Source organism: Orbicella faveolata, unplaced genomic scaffold (assembly GCF_042242905.1).
Source record: "Orbicella faveolata isolate gen_17 unplaced genomic scaffold, um_ofav_v1 contig_35, whole genome shotgun sequence".
NCBI classification, from domain to species: domain Eukaryota; kingdom Metazoa; phylum Cnidaria; class Anthozoa; order Scleractinia; family Merulinidae; genus Orbicella; species Orbicella faveolata.
The window spans coordinates 29,784,729-29,805,833 of NW_028301564.1; the positions used below are offsets into that span (position 1 = coordinate 29,784,729).

The 21,105-nt window shown below is 37.0% G+C and overlaps 3 protein-coding genes across 3 annotated transcripts; 2 read left to right on the forward strand and 1 right to left on the reverse strand.

The window, feature by feature from the left end:
- Positions 1 to 617: 617 nt before the first annotated feature.
- Positions 618 to 3,616, forward strand: LOC110043061 (uncharacterized). The gene is made up of 3 exons (XM_020748466.2): positions 618 to 936; positions 1,483 to 1,596; positions 2,600 to 3,616. The coding sequence occupies exons 1-3, from the start codon at positions 631 to 633 to the stop codon at positions 2,705 to 2,707; spliced, it is 528 nt and encodes a 175-aa protein (XP_020604125.2). The 5' UTR covers positions 618 to 630; the 3' UTR covers positions 2,708 to 3,616.
- LOC110043058 (DNA-directed RNA polymerase I subunit RPA49-like) lies at positions 2,423 to 15,085 on the reverse strand. Its single transcript, XM_020748464.2, has 12 exons — positions 14,988 to 15,085; positions 13,357 to 13,469; positions 12,061 to 12,134; positions 11,586 to 11,671; positions 10,562 to 10,629; positions 9,622 to 9,769; positions 8,905 to 8,988; positions 8,663 to 8,759; positions 7,590 to 7,732; positions 6,794 to 6,869; positions 4,801 to 4,923; positions 2,423 to 4,051 (listed from the first exon to the last, which is right to left on the reverse strand). Exons 1-12 carry the CDS (start codon positions 15,049 to 15,051, stop codon positions 3,892 to 3,894), a joined length of 1,236 nt encoding a protein of 411 aa, XP_020604123.1. The 5' UTR covers positions 15,052 to 15,085; the 3' UTR covers positions 2,423 to 3,891.
- Positions 15,086 to 15,144: 59 nt separating this feature from the next.
- Positions 15,145 to 20,835, forward strand: LOC110043059 (uncharacterized). Its single transcript, XM_020748465.2, has 7 exons — positions 15,145 to 15,418; positions 15,681 to 15,707; positions 17,348 to 17,544; positions 17,634 to 17,718; positions 17,965 to 18,030; positions 18,307 to 18,452; positions 19,835 to 20,835. Exons 1-7 carry the CDS (start codon positions 15,353 to 15,355, stop codon positions 19,932 to 19,934), a joined length of 687 nt encoding a protein of 228 aa, XP_020604124.1. The 5' UTR covers positions 15,145 to 15,352; the 3' UTR covers positions 19,935 to 20,835.
- The last annotated feature ends 270 nt before the right edge of the window (positions 20,836 to 21,105 follow it).

The window sequence follows — 21,105 nt, forward strand, 5'->3', positions numbered from 1 at the left end:
CCCCGATTATGGCTCCTGTTATAATAACAATATTTACAGAGGATGTCACCGAGCTAACACTAAGTTAATTAGGTTACTACGTTCCAAAACAGCGGTTGGTAATCGAGCCTAGGGTCTTTGATGTTCATCAAGTTTCTGCACGAGCGGACTGGATGACGGGTATATGTAGTGTACATAGGCGCATGGGCAAAGATTGTACCTCGCTTGCGCGACGCGTAAGCGTTGACTGGTGCAAAAACTAATTGCGCAAGAACCACATCCACTACGGGTAAAAAAGAAAGGTAGAAGGGAGCTGACAGACCGTCCCATGAGTTTTTGCATCAGTACGCGCGAAAGGAAAAATTCTATGTAGTCAAGCAGGTGGCTGGAACGCGTGGAGCCGCGAAAGTCGATTTCGGAGAGAAGAATATTTGCGGTGCTCAAAACTTGTGTGCGAAGAAAGCGAGGTAGAGGAGCTATAACCGCGATAGTCGCAGCCACGGCTGTTGTTTGGGGTCGTCAGCTATGAGTTGTCACGCAAAAGAAGCATTGCGTGACGACCCGAGGGGAAACACTCGTGCCAATACCTCTCGCTGTTGTAAAAATTTAGAAGTCCCAGAAGTCTTAGCGTTATTCAATTCAGTCGAAAAAATGGCCTCCGCGCGGAATCCTGCGAAGAAACACGCGAGTTCATCATCGAGTACTACAAGTACAGAGGGACAAAATCGGGGTGCTGCAATCGCGATGAATACATTTGCGAACGACGGCAGCTTTCTGGAACTTTTCAAAAAGCGAATGGAAGCGGAATCCCAAATATTGCAACCAAAAACCGAAAGTACGGTCGAGCAAACTGTGGATCGGGAAGAGAAAGCTGGAAAGGAAGTCGATGAAGGCTCCTGCCAAGAGAAACTTAGTGAGGGAAAGGTTCCTGGACCTTCAGTTTCATTACCACAGCAGGTCTGGTTAAGTGAAGAAAGAATTCTAGGGTTTTACCACTTTGGGAGAACTTCAGAGCCGGTGTACTGTAAGAAAAATTATTAAGACGGGCACATGGCTTTGAAATTCAAAATGAGCTCAATCGATTAAGACCTAACGATAGGTTTTTCACCAAAAGGATGAGTCTTGAGGGTTTGCATCGAAATGGTTCTTTTTTTTTCAATTAACTTGTGTTTTGTCTTTATAATGGTTAAAAATCTGCTGTTATCCATTTTATCTTTTACGAATGAAGTCCTACTTTTAAATGTCCGCGTGGAAATTCTTACTTTTTGTATTTTTGCATGAAAATGACTGAATTGAGTACTATACACATTTTTGGTGAAAATACTAGATTAATCAACATATGAGAATAACGTGTATTTCGTGAAGTAATCAAACTTCATATTTAATTTGCAATATTGTTAATGATCACAATCAGGCAGTGAGTTAAAGCATTTCAAGAGGCATTTACCAGCTCTGTGAGCTTGATGTTTTCTTATGGTGTTAGTATTAATCTAATAAATCTAGGGAAAGAGGTCATTTGCTGTTGGAAAGATGGGTGGCGCCACACGTCAAATGCACGCAAAGAAAAAGAAGAAAGAGAAAGAAGCCGCTGAAGCAGCAAAAAAGGCAGAGGAAGAGGTAAAATGTCCCTCTTTGATAGATCAAAATATATCAAAAGCAGACAAGTCATAAACCTAGAAAAATAGTCTCAATATATCTCCAAATTCTTAGAACTAAGAAGCATTTTCAAAGTCTATGCAATAACCAAGCAATAGCTGTTATGGCAGTTTGATATACAAATGAGGCAAAAGGGTCAATTCTCCTTTGTGTTGACCCTTTTGCTTTGTTCGCATCCCTTGTTAACAAAAGAATATTTGACTGCAGACTCAACTGCAATAACAGCTATTGGATGATGGCAACATTCTTTTGCTCAGCAAATTTTGCTTCCTTTTCACAACAGACTTACCTGACACTGTGGCAACTTGCTCCAGCTGGTTGCTCCAATAGACCATTTTACAGTTGTCTGCTCAGTGACCTGGCCTTTGGATGGCAGCGAGGCTGGAGCTGACTTTGTTTTGATACAGACCTCACTGCTTTTGTTGTGTAAAACAAGTTGCTCTGATGCTAACTAGGTGCATTTACATGACAAAAGCAGTGAGGTCTGTATCAAAACAAGGTCAACTCCAGCCTTGCTGTCATCCAAAGGCCAGGTCACAAAGCAGACAACTGTAAAATGGTCTATTCTGTTAAGGCAGGCCATTGTGGCCTGCCTTAACAGAATTGGCAAACTTACACCCCATTCCTTCCATGAAACATACATGCAGGGAATCATGGTAGTTGTATGCAATGTCTCAAAGAAATTGTCCGCGAGATGAATACCACTACCATGGTTCCCTGCGTACAAGTGTTATAGAGGGAATGGCCCATTGATAAAAATATGCTGTTTGAGGAATTGTGAACCATATTTTAAGGCCAAAACAATTTATTTGCTGGAACTACAATTCAGAGTTCTTGGACTTTCTGCCCGTCTCTCTGCTACCCCTTTTGTCCTTTCATGGGAAGATACAGTCCGGAGGCTTGCTGGATATTGTTAGGAGCTATTTTGTGTTATCAGCTGTCTCTTACTTTATTTTCCTGCCAGGCTGAGAGCAAGTCATCTGCGTGGAAAGCATACATGGAGGAAGTTAAAAAATACAAAGAAATGACTTGTTCAGAAGATGGTGACAGAGTGTGCCCTCTTGTGAAATGACCAGCTGTGGTAGTCCTAGGAAAATCAATCATTATTGTAGACTTGACAAATAGTAAAGTATCCATGACTGTTAACTCTGCAGGGGGGGAATATTAATCTGTAAACACTGACTGATTTATACCTAAACAGGTGACACCCATCTGGACTTTCTAATAGTCCTTTCTAATAATACTTCCCCACCCTGTTCCCCTGCTTGACAAGGTATTGATAAATTATGTAGAGAAAACTAATAACATTAGACATGGGTGTTGGTAAATGAACAAAGATAGGGCTGGGCTTTGTATGTGGCAAATGAAACGTTTATCTTTATCAACTTGCAGTTGATAATGGTATCAAGCTTGTGAATTTCAAACAAACTCACAAACTCCCTACAGCTGTTTATACCATGCCATAGAAAATACAGCCAATCAAAATACAGGAAAGCCGTTGTTTATTCGATGGTATGACACTCAACCTACCCATTGTGTGCCATGCATCCGTCGCATTGGTTGTGTTGGCCACTGTATTTTCTATGGCATGGTATAAAATGGTTATGCAACGCTCTCTCCTGGTATAACATGGGATATTCCTCGTCACTTGTATTTTCTTGGTATCCTCACTCACCAAAAGGCTTGTGTGTATACCAAGAAAGTACAAGTGACTTGTGGGATATTCATGATATACCACTCAAAAATGTTGCATAACTAATATTTATTTACCTTTATCAACTGTAAATTGATAAATAACTGGATTTTTTTTTGGCACCATAAAACTCTATTGTAATATTCAAGCAACCAACTATTGTAACTGTTTCAATCTGTAAAACTTAGTTTAATGATAAATTGTCTTTGTTATTGCTTATAACATTATCCAACGAAGATGTCAGATTAAATAACATTTTTTGTAAATAAACTGGTTATCATCTTGGCATGGGTGGTTTGTTTGGTTTTATGTTCCATATACTTTCTTAGATCACCATGAGAGAGGTTCGTTGAAATTTTTATGAGGGCAACATGGTGGGACTGGACTTTGGCCGAAGTAGAACTAATACAGTAATTAATATACTATTTATCATTTTAATTTTGTAATAAGCTCATGAAGGAAAATCTATAATCTTGAAAACAAAAACCACCAACACTGCAAAGATCAGAATCCTAACACAATTTTCGTGCACTCCATGATCAAAATTCAATATTTAGGGGCATTCATTTCCCATGTAAATTGTGGCCTAGAAAATTAGGAGGTAGTGGAACTTGAAGAACTGCAGTTTTTGATGAAATGCCATTGCTGTCCTCAAGTTTGCGCTTTCTCTGTACATTTGATGATGTTATAACACAACCAACGGCTCTCAGATGTTTGATCAACCTGTGAAATAGACAACATGTTCAGCAACTCAAGACTAGGGGTTAATTTCATTTAACAATTAAATTATGAGCTTGAGATTTCTATTGTGAAGATAAATCAAGAGCGAATAATCTAATTTAACATCTATTTATTCTGGGGCATCCAATTTAGCATAGCTAGTTTTAATGGAGTCCTGAAATCTCATTATGGCTGTTTCACACCATATGTCCCTAAATAGTACAACACTGACACTGACCCCCCCCCCCCCAGTCCATCTGTTACTGTTATTTAAAGAAGCATCACCAGGAACATTCCATGAGATTAAAGTTTAGTAATAGGTTGACCACAATCTGAAAACTGTGTTGAAACATTTTTTGTTGAAAATGGTACTCGTCTGATCATATCAGTATTCAATTTTACATAATGGGTTATACTTGCAGCTTAAAATGATTATTTTAATATGACAATGGCCAACAAAAAAAGCCTTGGGAGGAAAGCAATACCTTAGATCACTTAAAGGTTTATCTGAAGTGTACAGTGGAAACCATAAAATATGTTATTTAAATGACAAGTCTCAAAAGTGAAGAGACACATGGTCCAGCGAGGGTATCTGACTCAAAAACAAGAAAAAGTATGAGACATCAGGGTTAATAATAATTATAAAGTTGCCCAGTGATTTTCTAGTATTTGTAGTTGGGATAGTTAGCAGTCCACACAATGAAATTAACATGTGATGTTAGTCGTAAGTAAAGCAAATTATTTTTCCGTACCTTGGCATGGGCAATTTAAGATCTCTCACTATAACTGTGCAATCCAGCGAAAATTCATCAATCATCAAGGCCAGCACTAATATGTATGACACAAGTTTATCCTTCAGTCTCCGGGGAACCTCCCTGTAGGAAAGAAACACATTTCTTGCATGAAGTTAAATGCGGTTATGATTTTGATATGTCATCATTGTTTACCTTTATTTTATAACAGCTAAAAAGTATCTATGTAAAGACTTTCTTGCAGCTGGTGTTTACAAACCCACATATTGTACTCACCAAACTCACATTTCCATTAGCCTCTATTTGAACGTGTGAACACTTACTACAATTATCAGTTGAGAATGGTATGAAGGAGCTTTGATGATGAAGGTTTGGCCTTAAAATTACAGTGTTGTCACAGGCAACTTCCCTTGTTTCCAATGGTGACAATATCAACAGCCCTGTGTCACCTACAATTTTGTGAGCTTTGCTGCTAATGACATCAAAAGGCCATCAAGTTGCCACTGAAGATGGAGGCAGTTGCCTATGATAACAACACGATTTTAATGTAAAACCTGGTCACCAAACTTCAGTCACACCTCACTCAACAGATAATTGTGGTTATAATTGAATCACTTGTTTCATTAGTTTTAACTGTAAACTCAGTGCTCAAATGACTATTTTCAGTTTTGTAAAGCACTCGATCTGATAGAAAAAGCAACATAAAAATTTATTATAGTTATTATTTAATATAATAATTAATACAAGATTATTTGCATACTATGAGACTACTGTGAACCTGTATTAAGCAGACACCCTTGGGACCCTCGCTAATGTCTGCCTAATACAGGGTGTCCACTCTAAGCAGGTTCTAATGTATTGTGCAGTAATAGTTATATATTAACCATTTTGTAACTCAGTGTAACACAGTGTAAGATCAAAGACTGCTCATAGCACACTGTCCAGTCAGTCAATGCAACAATCTGGAATAATCTATACTTAGCCTAAAAACGACATCGCTAAACAATGTTAAATGTACATGATTGAAAAACGTTACTCTGGTTTAAAAATGTAAAAATGTTAGTAAAAATTTTTGTGAAAGTCCCAACATTTCGGCTAAAACTTCAGCCTTCATCAGGGGAAAGTGACAAGGAATTTGTAAAAAGGAACGTTCTTATACTATGCAAATCAGCAAATCGGAGCTAATTATGTCCTGTCCCTTAGGGCTAAATTTAAAAATTCGTGCAGTAAATGCATGCCATCACCGCGGTTCAGCGGATTCCTACAAGTGTTAATTTCCCATGCTTCTAAAATACGTCTGTTGCGCCAATTTGTGCTTGTACATAAATTCTTTGAAGATTCCCAGGAGATGGTGTGGCCAGAGTGTAAACAATGTTATGCTAAAGCTGACTTGTGCGAGTGTTTGTTTACAACCGCTTTTTGATGTTCTCTGTGCCGGGTGGAAAATTTTCGTTTCGTTTCCCTGATGTAGCTTTTGTCAAAACCTTGACAGGGAATTGAATAAATTGCACCACGAGTCTGATCTTTCGGGATTGGGTCTTTTAGTTTGGGAAATAAATTGCCCATGGTATGGTGTGGTTTTAAAGCAACTTTGATATTGTAATTGCTTAGGATTCTTTAAATCAGTTCCATAGTGCCCTTGACATATGGTAAAATGCAGAAACCTTTTTTGTCATCCAGTGCAGTTGCAGGCGTTTGTTGAGAAGGCCGTTTCGGTTTACTTGCATGAATAACAAAGCGTTTCGGGTAAATGTGTCAGAGCTGAGCTTTTAGAAGTTAAAAGCCCTTGAAGTGTCTGCTTATTTGTGCAACAAAATGGCTTAATATTGGTGTCTGCGTCTGCTTAACAGAGGTACCCACTGAATGCAGGTTTATTTTACAATAAAATAATAATTAATGTGGGAAGAAAATTTTGGGACTCAGGCTGCTATCCACTTAAAAGAGTGAGTCCACTTAATATGGGGTCCCCTTAATACAGGTTTCACTGTATTACCTAGCTTCTTCTTTTTCCAAAGAAAACATTGACAGCAATCGTTCCTTTATTACCCTTGGCATTCTAGGCAAAGGATCTGGAAATCAAAATAGCAGAGATCAAATCCAAACCAGGCACATTGTATACATAATTCATGATATTTAAGTGGATACATACTTAACAATTAGACCCGTGGCCCTTGAGGGCGAAGGGTCTAATTATTGTTTTAGTATCACCCAACTAGTCGGACAGAAAAGGTAATAATAAAGCTAGCAAATGCAAGTTGAAGAAATATTTATTTGGGAATAAAACGAAAGAAAGCGTCACGCTCGATGGCGCCAATTTCGCTACTCGATGACTATTACTAATAGTCCCCTAGTAGCGTAGCCAATCAAAATGCAGGATTTGCATTAGTCCACTAGTTGGGTGATACTAATGTTGGATAGCACATCATTATTCGCTACACATCAGGTTACACATCACGCACACTATCTAAACTACCAGTACAGTAGACAGTTTAGAAAGGAAGCCTCTAGATTTCAAGAAAATCGACCGCGAGTTAAAACAGCAATGACGTCATTGCATTGCTATGGTAACTCTGATCTTGATAAAATACATTGCACTCAAAACTTTGGTCTATCCCTAGCAAGAGTGTGGATATCAATCTCCTGTATTATGTTTTACTGAGTTGTGGTTTATATTTAAAGTTAGAAGGTGTCACTATTGAAAAATCCAATCGAGCCACCTTAACAAACCTCCTGTTCATTGAATACACACCAAAGCCATTCCCTGTTTGGTTGTTTGTTTGTTTACTTACCTTTCTTTTTCAAGTCCTTATTAGTAAGACCATACATTGTCATCATGTAAGATAAATAAAGAAGACAACAGCATGACTGATGAAGTCCCTGTGACGAGTTCACTGACATCCTATCTAAATGCTGTAAAACATATTCTGGAAACCTAAAAAATTGCATAGTAAGGGATTAATTTAGATTTATACAGAGTCTGTGTTATGCATTTAGCTATAGTTTATGCAAATTATGTAAATATACAGCCCTGTCAAAATGTGCCAGCAGCTTGCCTCCAACAATTATTTGCCACACCACACCGTAGACTCACTGGACATGCAAAGATCCAGAATTGTTTGGGGCGGGGGAGCTGATACTTTGGGGTTGCAGAATCAATTCAGCATGCTCACAAAATGTTACAATTTGAGAATTGGATTCTTATTTAAAACTGTTGCACCAGAAACAGTTAGCAGTGCCATAATGTAGAAATTACAAAGAGGTATCTGTCCAGAGTGTTTCAGGGTGACTACTGAAGGTGAAATTTCTAAACTTTTCATCACAAAACACTTTCACCTTGACCTCCTTGTAAGGTCAAAGAAATTGACCTAATGGCCTATTCCCACCAGCCCCAGGATTCTAACCAGTCAAGTTATCATAATGCAAGTTTCAGCAAATTCCTCCCTTTTCCAAACAGATTGCCCAATATATATTACGTACTCAACAATGGTAAACAATTAGATTTTAAAAAAATTTCTTTCACCAAAATGGAGGCACAGAGGTGCTGTGGCCTCATGGTTAGCGTGCTCGTCTCCGGATGAAGTGGTCTGGAATCAAGCCCAGGCCAGGGACATTGTGTGGTGTTCTTGGGCAAAACACTTCACACTCAAAATGCTTCACTAAACCAAGGTGGGTACTGGTGAATTTAATGCTGGGGGTAACCCTGCGATGGACTAGCATCCTATCTAAGGAGAGTAGAAATACTCCTAGTTGCTTCATGCTATAGAAACTGGAGATGAGCACAGGCCTGATGGGCCACTTGGCACATATGCAGACTTAACCAACAAGACACAACAAGATAAATATATATTTGCTAGTTCACAACCTCTCTTTCTTTCTCCATTCATTTATCTTCTGCTTATTTGCATTCTTGATTTCAAGAGATGCTGGCTGTAAAGCTTCGTATTCCAAAGGAGTAATGACTTCAGTGAGTCAAGGAGTGTTCTGACAGGACATCATAAGACAAGGAAAAATTAAGTACCGGCAGTCTTACTATTCCTCACAGTACTAACATAGCTTCAGCAAGTTTGTTTTTTTCGACCTGACTGATCGTGCTCAAAAGGATACTATCGTCCAGTTTATAAACGTCAGTGGCTGTGATAGCATTGATATTAAATGGTGGAAGGTATGGATGCTGTTCATCCCCACCATCTGCAATGAATCAAAACATGGTGTCAAAAATATGATCATGACTTACACTGTTGCTGAAAGATTGAATGCAAGAGAAAATAAATACTGTTGATGCATTTTACGTCACAAAAATTAACTTGGACATAATGTGAAGGCTAAAACAGACACATTTTCTACCCTTCGTGGCAAGTGTGCCTGTTGAACTGTAATTGAGGTAGTCTATTTCCAATTCACAGCTTGGAACAACTTTGACACTGAAATTTAAGTCAAGTTGAATCAAACTTATTTACACAGGGTGGCCCCATCAGTCATTGGCTGGTATCAACAAGGGCCCTGCGTAAGTTATATTTCTATTATTTAAATTCTGTTCAAGCCAATAAAAAAAAAACTGCAATTTACTTTAGCCTTCTTTAAACATGTTTAGTCTTTACAAAGGACGCACACTGCTTTCTAGGTCCGGGTTGTTCAAAAGGTGGATAACGCTATCCATTGCATAAATCACTAGCCAGGGGATAGCGTGGTTTGTTTTGTTAACACTTATCCAGTGGATAGTGATTTATCTGGTGGATAGCATTATCCGAGCTTCAAACTACTGGGGCCAGAGTGACAGCTTTAGGTTTAAATACAACATTAAATAAACATAATTCAGCAAACCTGTAGTATCCATTGGTCCCTTGGCTAGTGATTCTAAAACATCTGAAACTGTTTCATTTAGCTCATTTTTGTCAACTTTATTCCGGTGTCGAGAAGCCATGGCTCGCTTCTTCCTATTGCTGCCAAAGGCTTCTGTAAGAAGGTCATTCTGAAAATAACATGACAGTGATGGGTGTGTACATGCATGAACCACCTGACAACACCTATCTCGATGTCTTGCATCTTCGGTTTGGAATGTAAAACTACTGCTAACAGTAACTTTAAATCAACCCCTTTTCCTTTTATTCAATAACAAAAACACACACTATCATTGTGGAAAAAACCAGTTGCTTAATTTGTAAAGTTCCTGTAAAGTGTGGTTTTCTGCTGGCTGAGGAACGAAAGAAGCAGAAAACGTTTTTCCTCACACACGGCTGAGAGTCTGGGTACAGGTGTGCAGGGGGTTTCAGGTCACGTGGCTTGTGTAGATTTCAGTTTTTGTTTTGCCATCCGCCATTGCCCAACATGCCCCACCCACTCACCCACCCATGAAGTACTTGTAGAATGTGTTAAGTTGAGGTGAAATTATTCTCTAGCCACTTTTTTGTGTCATTGTAAGACTATTATGTTCTTATGTTAACAAAGGTCAGGCTGTGTGGTTTGGCTTGGCATGGCTCCCAGCAGTGTGTGAGAAAGGTACTTTTTTGGCAAAAAATTAATACCTGGTGGAAGAAGGAACTTTGTACTGTTGCCTCCAGAATAGTCAAAACAAAACAGTTATCAGTGTCCTTTGTTCAGATCACTAGTACCAAACTCTTGGATCTTGAATTCCTATCCAGGCTATAACAGCACTGAATAAGTGGGAGATTATTCTTTGTGCTCGATTTCAACATCAAAATACAAAGGTCACAAAGTTAACCCACCCAGAGTTTTCAAGTTAAAACAGATATTTATTAATTACCTTTTCCATGAAAGAAAGATCTAGTTTACTATCTGGAGCATCCTCTTCCTGGTTTGCTCCAGCAGTACCTTGTGAACAGATACAGAATTAAATAAGCATTTTACAATGCACGTGTTCACTTCAAATCATTGCTTACCAATAATTGTTTGAGCAGCAGTGTCTATATGCAAGTGTCTGCCACTAAGTCACTGGTCAGCTAGTTATGGGAAATGTTTGTTCCTGGAGGGTGACTTCTTAATAAAGGTGTCCACTGATTGGAGATATCAAAGTAAGGATCATGGTACTGTATCTGGTTACTGAAGATTACCATTTACGGTGTAGGAGAGGCACATCCTTATTAGAGGTGTTTGCTTAATTGGGAGCTGTCTGATTAAAGGATACACCCAAAACATGAGACTTTCCAAAGGGAGCTCATTTAGTAATTTTCAGATATTTGCCCAGCATCCTTGGAAAGCAGATGAATTTATTAATTTTATTACTAGACATTAGGTTGTGAGGGAGTATACATGTAGCTGGTGTGTTTATCTCATTTAATAAGAATTGTAAAGTTTATCTGTAGGGGAGGATTAAGGAGGGTGCTAAGGAAATGCCCCCTTTTTTGTTGTATAATCCAAAAAAATTGACCAACTGTCTTTAGAAAAACATTTTTCATTGGATTGGGGGGAGGAGTGGCCTTTACCCCGCTGCAATTTCTTCAGCCCCCTCTGTCTGAATTTTCTGGATCAGCCCCTGACTTGAATGGAAAAACAATTATATTAAAATGAAGTTTTCTCACTACAGTAACTACTGCTGCTGCTACTATCATCCATTAATGTGAAACATCTGCTTATGAGAGGTTTCTCCTCGTAGGAGGTGTCTGCAGCCTTTTAGATGTAGCCGCGTACTAGAGGAGTTGTATTTTTATGGGAGGTACTAGAGATGTCCACCCATGAAAGATAAATGGGAGTCGAAGATGTCCAGAGGATAAACATGAACAGCGCAGATCAGAAACAAATTGAACATAAGGAGTTCATTAAATCATTACCAAGGATTTGTGGTTGAAGAGTGATCATCTCTGTATCATACATCTTCATGACCTCTGTTTTCTTATCATAAACACCAAGGACGTACCTGGAACACATATTAACTTTGTTAATCTTATAACAGAATGACACTTACTTGAATTTAATCAGGTAAAGTAGCATTTGTTGGAGAATCATGTTAAAAAAGGTGGGAGGTATCACAACGGCAAACTGTCAAAGGGCTTCAATACTATTGTTCAGTATCAAAAAACAAGTTGAATGCTTTCTCTTTCGCTCGTCTTCTGACACCATGCTAACTACATCTTGTGGTTTAATGCCACTTGGTCCTAACATGTTATGTCCTTTCACTCAGTTTTTACATTCTTCCCCCCAGATTTTACAGCATAAAGCAGGCTGCTCGCAGTCTACTTCTTTACAAATAATTTACTGGAATGTTACTGGAAACAAACAGGTAACAAAATCAATATATGAACTTACTTGCACAAACCACTAGATCTGGAAAATTGTCCAAAGTTTTGACCAATATATTCCATTTCTTCTGTTTCTGCAATCTAAAAGATAACCAAATGCTCAATATCAGAGTAAAGCATTATTAAAATCAAGAGGTCCAAAAATTTGACTACATCAATCCCTCCAGCTTGTGTCTAATAATAAAATTAAAGGGGTGAGTGCAAAACCATGCTAAGTAACGTCCTTTTCCCGCTGAGGCCTTCAAATAAACAAAGCCGGGCCTTTGTTATGATAAACAGAGCCGATCCTTTGTTATAATAGCCTAGCCAAGCCAAGCCTTTGTTATAAGTCGAAGTCTCACCTCAGTTTACTATAACAAAGGATCGGCCCGCCGCGACCGCAAGGACTTTGATTTCACTTAGAAAGCAGCAAAATGTCAATTTCACGCAACATATAAGCTCAAAAATGTTAATTTTAGGTCAAAAAAGGTTTAAATGTTGATTTCACGTTAACGCATGATGGCAAGGATGTTGGTTTCACCTAGAAACCAGCAAAATGTCGATTTCATGCAGCGCATAAGCTCAATGATGTTGATTTCAGGTCTAAATAGGTTAAAATGTTGATTTCACGATAACACGTGACGGCAAGGATGTTGGTTTCACCTAGAAACCAACAAAATGTTGATTTCACGCAGCGCATAAGCTCAATGATGTTGATTTCAGGTCTAACTAGGTTAAAATGTTGATTTCACGTTAACACGTGACAGCAAGGATGTTTTGATTCTTTAAAACGTGCTGATGACTTACGGGTTTATCGAGACTTTATGATGCCTCTCAACCACCAGGCAGGTATGTGCTTAAGATATTAGTTGACAGAGCTCTAATGCGGCACATCTCTTTTTTGTTTGATGTATTTCGTTTCATACTCGATCAATTCACATGTTGTGTTGACATCACAATAACCGATGCAAACAATCTGTTCCCAGATTTCCGCTCTATATATGCTGTGAGATTTGATTTTGACCTCATACACTATAAACAGTCTGCCTGTTTGCTATTCAACAAATAAACTCCTAAAGACATGGCTAGGAAAAGCCAAGTATTTTTGCATACGTTATAACTCGAAAACGAAGCAAAAACCAGCAACAAAAATACAGGGCCGCATTTTTCTATTACATTGAAGACCACATGCAAAAATTCAAGCCCTTTTGTGAAATTTTTTCTTTCACCCAAATCGTCACTTAGCATGGTTTTGCACTCACCCCTTCAATTAAAATAAGCAACATACTACAAAATTTATAATGTAATATTTTCAAAAGTTTACCACAGTTCGTCTTTGCTTCTTCCTTTGATCTGCCTTGTCTGCCCACTGGTAACAACCAAATCGTATTTTTTTATCACCTATGTTTTGTTTCAAGGCAGCATTGGTGAAATGGACTGCAGAATGGACAGCAGCAATGTTATTGGTTGAATTGCAAAATATAGTTCTAAGACCCTGGCCAGTAATGGTGCTTTGAATTTAGGTACTAGTCTTTTAAAGCAAAGAAATAAAGTTAAGACTATGATTACGAAGAAATGTTGCCACAAGCATGGGACAAAGAAAAATCCGAGTCCCTGACAGGATTCGAACCCATGACCAAAATTCCCTGATCTGCATATTTATCAGGTTTCTTTTACTAGACACAATCATGATGCTCTGGACATTGCTGATCCTAGCAGTTAGTAGGATGCACGTCAAATATGAACCTAGTAATGGCCTGGTTCACCAAGAGTCTCTCTGTAGCTCAGTGGTTACAGAGCCCACCCGTAGCATTGTCTGACAGACAGAGGGCCAGAACTGGACTAGAAGGTCATGGGTGTGAATCCCTGGGAGAAACTGTCATATAAAATGACAGGGGTGCTCGTCCTACCTTTAAGGGGTTAAAAATGCCATTTTGGTACCTCTTAGATTGTTTAGCCTCAAAAGGTGCACAATGGCAGCTTTTGTGGTACCTTTTAGGATACTGAGCCGAAAAAGCTTTATCAGGCGATTATGTGTTGTGTGAGAATTGGTACCTCTTAGGGTAGAAAAAAATTGCGAGCCACCCCCACAAAACCGGATCTTGGTACCTCTTAGGGGGTCTTTTCAAAATTTCCAATGAGCACCCCATCTTTTTTGTATGAGAGTCAAATACAACACAAAAGAAGGATCAAGCAGGAAAAAGTGCTGATGCAGAAAGTAAGAAAAAGATAGAGACTGCAGAGGAAATATATTTTCTCCCAACAAAGTAAACACATGGTAGCTCTTAAAGTTAAATGGGGTAACAACAAAAACATTATTGTTGTTATCCCAATATATATAGATAGATAGATAGATAGATAGATAGATAGATAGATAGATAGATAGATAGATAGATAGATAGATAGATAGATAGATAGATAGATAGATAGATAGATAGATAGATAGATAGATAGATAGATAGATAGATAGATAGATAGATAGATAGATAGATAGATAGATAGATAGATAGATAGATAGATAGATAGATAGATAGATAGATAGATAGATAGATAGATAGATAGATAGATAGATAGATAGATAGATAGATAGATAGATATGTATATGTATATATATTTTCTCCCAACAAAGTAAACACATGGTAGCTCTTAAAGTTAAACGGGATAACAACAACAACATTATTGTTGTTATCCCAATATATTAAGAGTAGCACAAAAAGTATACACTGCTTTTCACAGAGCTGGTCAAAATTAACAGAAATGTTAAGTTTAAGCACACCTAGAGGCATATTTAGGAAATAACAAGTAGAATTCACCCAAGAAAGAACTTTGTTGTGGTGACACTGCTATGTTTGTGGTTGCGCTTGCTTGGCGCGGTTAAAACTAAACGAAAGTAAGTCGACATTTTTTTCTGCAGTCACTAAATGTTATAAAAGAACAATTTTCCGAAAGACTAACCGACAAAAGGTTTCACACTAGAAGAAGGCTCCATGTGTTCATATTGTAGCTTTGCAGTCGCCATCTTGACTCTTTTTTCCACTGGCTACTTCGTGTAAGTGACTTGATTGATCCTTTTTATTTTCTTAGCCAATCAGATTTTGTTTTTCCCCACATTGTTCGCGGGCAACTTTCAAGCCGCGCAATCTGTCAAATTCTGTTTACTGTGGTCCGTATGTTTATGTTCCGGTTGAAATTGGTAATGCACAGGTTTTCCCTTAAATCGGAGATGAATTATTAACCATCTGGATACATTTACCTTAGCTTACATCGGGTTTTCGTAAATATTGTAAACGGACACGAAAAATGGCAAGATTCAACGAAACATGTCTATAGAGAGAACCGGCAAGTCAATCGACGAGGATTTCCAAGAACTGAAATATCGACTCGAGGTGATTTTAGCCATTTTGAATCCGTTTCATGTGCATTTATTGCTGCTTTTTTAGTATTACGCATTTAGGACGTCTTAGGACGGGCCTAAATTGGAAAAGCGTTCAAGTTATTGGAAGGTTTCACAAGCTTATGGGTCCTATCTTGTCAAATTTTTGTCGGATTTCTCTTTATAACCTAGAAACGGCTTTGTACGTGTGCTGTCTTCTGTTTTAACTACCTGTATGGTTTTAGCTAACATGAACTTTTTACGTTCCATTTTAGCCACTATTCGATGCAGAACCCTTAAAGGTACGTATCTTAGATATTGTATCTGCAATTAAATTAATAAAAAAAATTACAGATTTCAACTCACTTTTGCACCATGCGAAATGTCGTGGCGCCTTCAGATTATTAAGCAAATGTACTTTCTTGTTGTCATTGAAGTTCATTTGCATGTGAAAAGGTCTGAAAAGCCTACATATTTTACAGTATTAACTTGACTACAATACATGTCAGAATGATTTATTTTATGATGTATAAAAGCCTGCAGGTGAGGTCGTTGCTGCAAAAGTAACCTTACCACTTGTTTTAAATTTGAAATTTTGTTCTTTGAAAATTACTTTTAAAAAAACCAGGTTTTATAACATACAGATTATAAATGTCAAAGACATTTTTTACATAATTTTGATGTGATTGCTTCATAATAGTAAAGTGGCTTTGAAATGGTTAAAATGTTCTTGACATTTTCAAGGCAATGGTTATGATTAAGTGTTAAAAAAATTCCATAATTTTGTGATTTTTTAGGAAAAAAATTTGTGAGATATAATTTAGATGAAAGCAAGAAGCCTCAAAGGTGCATGGTTTCTAAACTCAGGTTAAACGCTATTGACATGTTAATTAAGTCACTATTCAATGATAAATGACAACAAAACTAACAACACTAGCAGTGGCACGTGTGCAGTTTTTGGTGCATTTTGGTGTCACAGAAAATGTTCACACCCAAGGCCCTGCAGTGGGGTACTCCCTTGTATGGGCTATATTAGTATGTGCGGTCTTACAAGCGAATTGGTTTATAAGCGGTTTTGGTCTGAAAAATATATAGAGTTAGACCATTTTGGTCTGAAATAGGGTATATTTTTCACTCTGGCTTGGTATTGGATATTTTGTTTACAAGGAGCTATTTTTTCCACATTAGCATTGGCATTTGTAGCCCTTCTCAAAATATATTAATGCAAATGGAAGCCATTTCTGGTTAGGCGCAGTCATATATTAGAGCCATGTACTAATATTAGAGATCTGAAATTGGGTATCAAATTTTCACTTTATAATAGTAATTGGAATGAGTGGAGTACAATTCAGGGAGTAATCACGCGAGTAATTTCAAAATTGGACGAACGCAAAGGCGAGGCCAATTTGAAATTATGAGCACTATTACTTTCCTGAATTACTAGTGAATCATATCTATGACAAATTTGGGAATTAAAATTTGTATTATGGGAACTTCTTTTGGGTGAAAACGTCTGTAGCGCTTTTCATTACAGTTTTGAAAACTGTACGAAACAATGCGAAGGAAGCCATTAAAACGTGTGTAATTGATGTGTGAATCACATGGGTATCCAATTACAGGTATCTAATTACAAAAAGTTCAAATTGGATACCTGTAATTGGACAACCACATGATCGCGCGCCAATTACATGACAAATAGGCGCACAGGAAAACCAGTCACGATTGAGAATTTTGTTATAGATATGACTAGGTCTGAAACTAAGGTATAGAAAATCACAGATTTTGGTCTGAGATAGGGTACAGGTAAGGTTTGAAACCCATCCCCCACCCCTCTAAAAACCTAAGAATTGGTTCATGATTTTTGTGCATCAGTTCTATAGAGTTATATATGCATGAGAAAGTTCAAAGAACACAGTATGCTGTAATTCTTCTTTTAATTCAGGCTCAAACTGATTCTTGCTTGAGACGATTCCTGCGTGCCTTTGAAGATGTTGATGAGGCATATGCTGCCTTAATTAAGTACATAAACTGGAGAGAGGAGTATGGTGTGAACTGTTTGAGCCGAGGAGATGATGATATAGAAGAACAGATAGCTTTGGACAAAGCTGAAGTCCTGGACTTCCCTGACCACAAAGGAAGGTCAGTTTGTCATCCTTTTCATAGCCACCCCAACCACGGTACAAACCACTTGCTTTGCTTAGCCTGACAGTAGTTCTTTTCATCTTTAGGCCTATTGTTATTGTGACTGTGAGGAATCATGATGCAAGAAGCAGAGACCTAAATGTCATCACTAAGTTTATAATTTACATCTTGGTGAGTCTGTTGTGTGAACTTCCAGTGTAACTATAATCCAAGAAAAAGTGGCACTTATACTATCTTGTCAACTGTCAAGCCTACAGGCTTGAAACTCAAGTTTGCAGGTCAAAAATTTTGATTTCTTGCCCATTCATGCCTACAGACCAATTTCTCATGCCTAGCTAGAAAAATTTGAGCTGTGTCTCTTTCAATTTTGTTTTAATTACCAGGACATAATGTTTTACTATACTGCTTTGTCTGTAGGAGGAAGCAACCAGAAAATGTGATGAAGACGTGATTGATAATCTCTGCATCACTTTTGATTTGAAGGTAGGTGAATTACATGAGACTAAAGAACCCTAATTCTCAGTCACCTTCTGAGTCAGTGTATCCAAATAATCTTGAAGAAAGAAAACAAAAAAGTAGAGGTTTAAACTTAAGGTATTAAAGGTTCAGGCTGCCACTAAACACAATCAGCACTGTGGAACCACTGCCATCTAATTTAGATACATTCCCTACTTCAGAAGTTATTGAAAGAACTTCCCAAGATTGCAATAAGGGTATTAAAAAATTTATATCGTTAATCTACTCCTGTTTGGTTCACAGGGTTTTTCATTTAGTAATATGGACTATGGCTTTGTGAAACAGCTTATCTGGCTTCTGTCCAGACGGTACCCAGAGAGACTTGGAAAGTGCTTGATTGTTAATGCACCATTCATTTTCACAGGCTGTTGGGCTCTTATCAGATTATGGTTGGTTTCAATCTTGCATCAAATATATATTGTATAACTTAATTTATGATATAATAACAAAATTTGTAATATACATTAAACTTTGCAGATCTCAAATGCTATGAAAATCTAAAAACTTTAAACTCTAGGCAAGATATCGCTTAGTTGAGAAAATTTTATTTGTTTATCATTTTAAAACTTGCTTAAGGTGGCTTACTATAGTTTTGATGGATTATGACAACCCAACTTCTAACTCTTTCCAAAAATGTTCCAAGACGATTTTCCTTTCTCTATTTACTGTTTGCTGAAGTCTTTTACCATTCTATATGAAACTTGAACAATTTGACATCAACAAATGGCCAAAATAAATGACCAAATACCCATGAAGAGACTGGGCACTAGTATGTTATATCACGTTTTTCTCAAAATCTACCCATATGACCCCACCTCAAAATTTCAGGAATAAGAAATTGGCTCTGATTTAACTTTCATGCAAAGTGAAATAAAAATCTGTAACACAGATTTTCCGCAAACCAAGAAAATGTGAGATCAAAAATAGCTCAAAATCTGTCTGATTGTTTTTTTTAATTTTGGCTCTAAACGCAATTCACCCCCACAAGTCAAATGTGAAAATTTATTATGGGTTGTACAGTAGGTTTTCGAGCAATCCTCGATCAAGACTAGCTTTTACAACCTTGGACGAGAATTGAATTGCGCATGCTCTTTATTTAAGCGCGTGCTCATGTGACGCCACATATTGCATGCGAGAAAGCAAGAGTAAAGTAGAGCTCTTTTACCGGTTATTTATAGAGCTTTTTTGTCATATTTTTTTGGCCCTAGGCCTAAACACATGTTTGTACAGAGTTTGAAACCGATGTGGTTTAACGCCTTTCAAGTGCTGAAGTAGTTTTCGTTTCTTCTTTGAGTTACTTGCGTCATTTCTGCATGCGCAATTAATACTGACGTCTGGCAGGCAATGCTAAAGCGCTACTGAGTCTCAGAAAAACTGTAGTAAGCCACCTTAAGTTGTGCATGACAAAATTATCCAGTACTTACAGAAACTTCAAGGACAAAAAAGTTAGATGACGTAAATTTATCAATAAATGTAAAACTGTTATTTGTCCAAACCACAACCTCCAGGACAGTTTTATTTGATTAATATTCATTGTCTGTACATCTCTAATCATTCCCTGTTGTCTGTAAAGCACCTTACAGTACAACAATATTTCCAACCATTTGAATGCACAGGACATGAAAAACTAAATACTGCTATTCCTGTTCTGGATCTTCCTCAGGACTGACACTCAAGTTGCAGTAAAGATGATATGAAATGCAAGGCTAGCATTACAGAAAATATTATAGACCAAATTTTTAAAAACGTTTTCTGCTTTCTACTCTTATAGGTTACATGAGGTGACATCAAACAAGATTGTGTTTATCAAGAATGAAGAGCACCTAGCTGAATACATACCTCTAGACATTTTGCCAAAAGCTCTCTTTTAAACAGTTATTCTTATCGTCATAGCCTTTTCTTTTTCTTTTCCAGTGCCTTTTTAATTTTTTTAAGAGCATTGTTCTGGTTAGATTAGAATGATCTTTGAAATTTAACCATTTGGGTGCTTAAAAGCATATCATATATGCTTTAAAATGGTATGATAAAATGTGAAAGCAATTTGGAAATAAGGCGAGAATAGTAACTTTTTCAATGGTTTTTAGTTGATTTCACTTTGATTTATGATTCAGTATAATTATAAATGCACAATAATTTTAATTATTCTATTAATTTTATCAATATAAGCACAAGCTTTATTCATTTACTGTCCAGAAAATAGAATTCTATGAGGCAATAGCCAACTATTTAAAGAATTAATTCATATTTATATTAATTTATTTGAATTTGAAGGAAATTGACAGGTCAGTTTGTATAAAAGATTAAAGAATTTTTCTTGAGATAAAAATTGTTTACCTTGTAGAAAATAGTGTTGCACCAGAATACAAAGCACTGTGATGAGTGTCACAACACAACCAAATGTAGCAATATTATTTATTTTCTTTTTAACTGTTAATTCTTCTAACTATATATTAATGTGTCTTTGTTTGACATAAGGTTATATATGAAGGATTGGCAAAATTATTTGTTTCTTCTAAGAAGAACATAAGGTTGTCAAATTAAGTAATTTAGGTGTTTGTCAGGTATGTTTGGTGAATTTGACTTCTTTAAAAAGAAGTTTTATTTGATGTTTGGTTTGTTTCTTTTATAATTTTAAAAGTGCTGACAATTTTTTTGTTTATGTTAACTTCCATTTGATTCTACGAGCCAGCCACCAACTTATTAACAATTTTTCATCATAATTTGTGGGAAACAAAATGATACAAATTCAATAAACTATTTTGTAAGTTGCCATTATTTTTCTCCAGTAGTCAAATAGCAAATGGGATACATTTTATAGCTTTGTGTTGAATGTGGATTGACAGAAATTAAAAAGTAGTTTTTACGGAAAAATTGATACATGTAAAAATTCTTGAAGATGGGATCATTAGTTTCTTATACAAAAAGAAATTTGTATAGGTAATCATACAGTTTCAAGTTCAATTTGGAATTAATTTGCACAAGTGAGTTTTTCAAATAGCTGAAATTGCACGAGCCGCTTCGAAAAACTCGCAAGTGCAAATT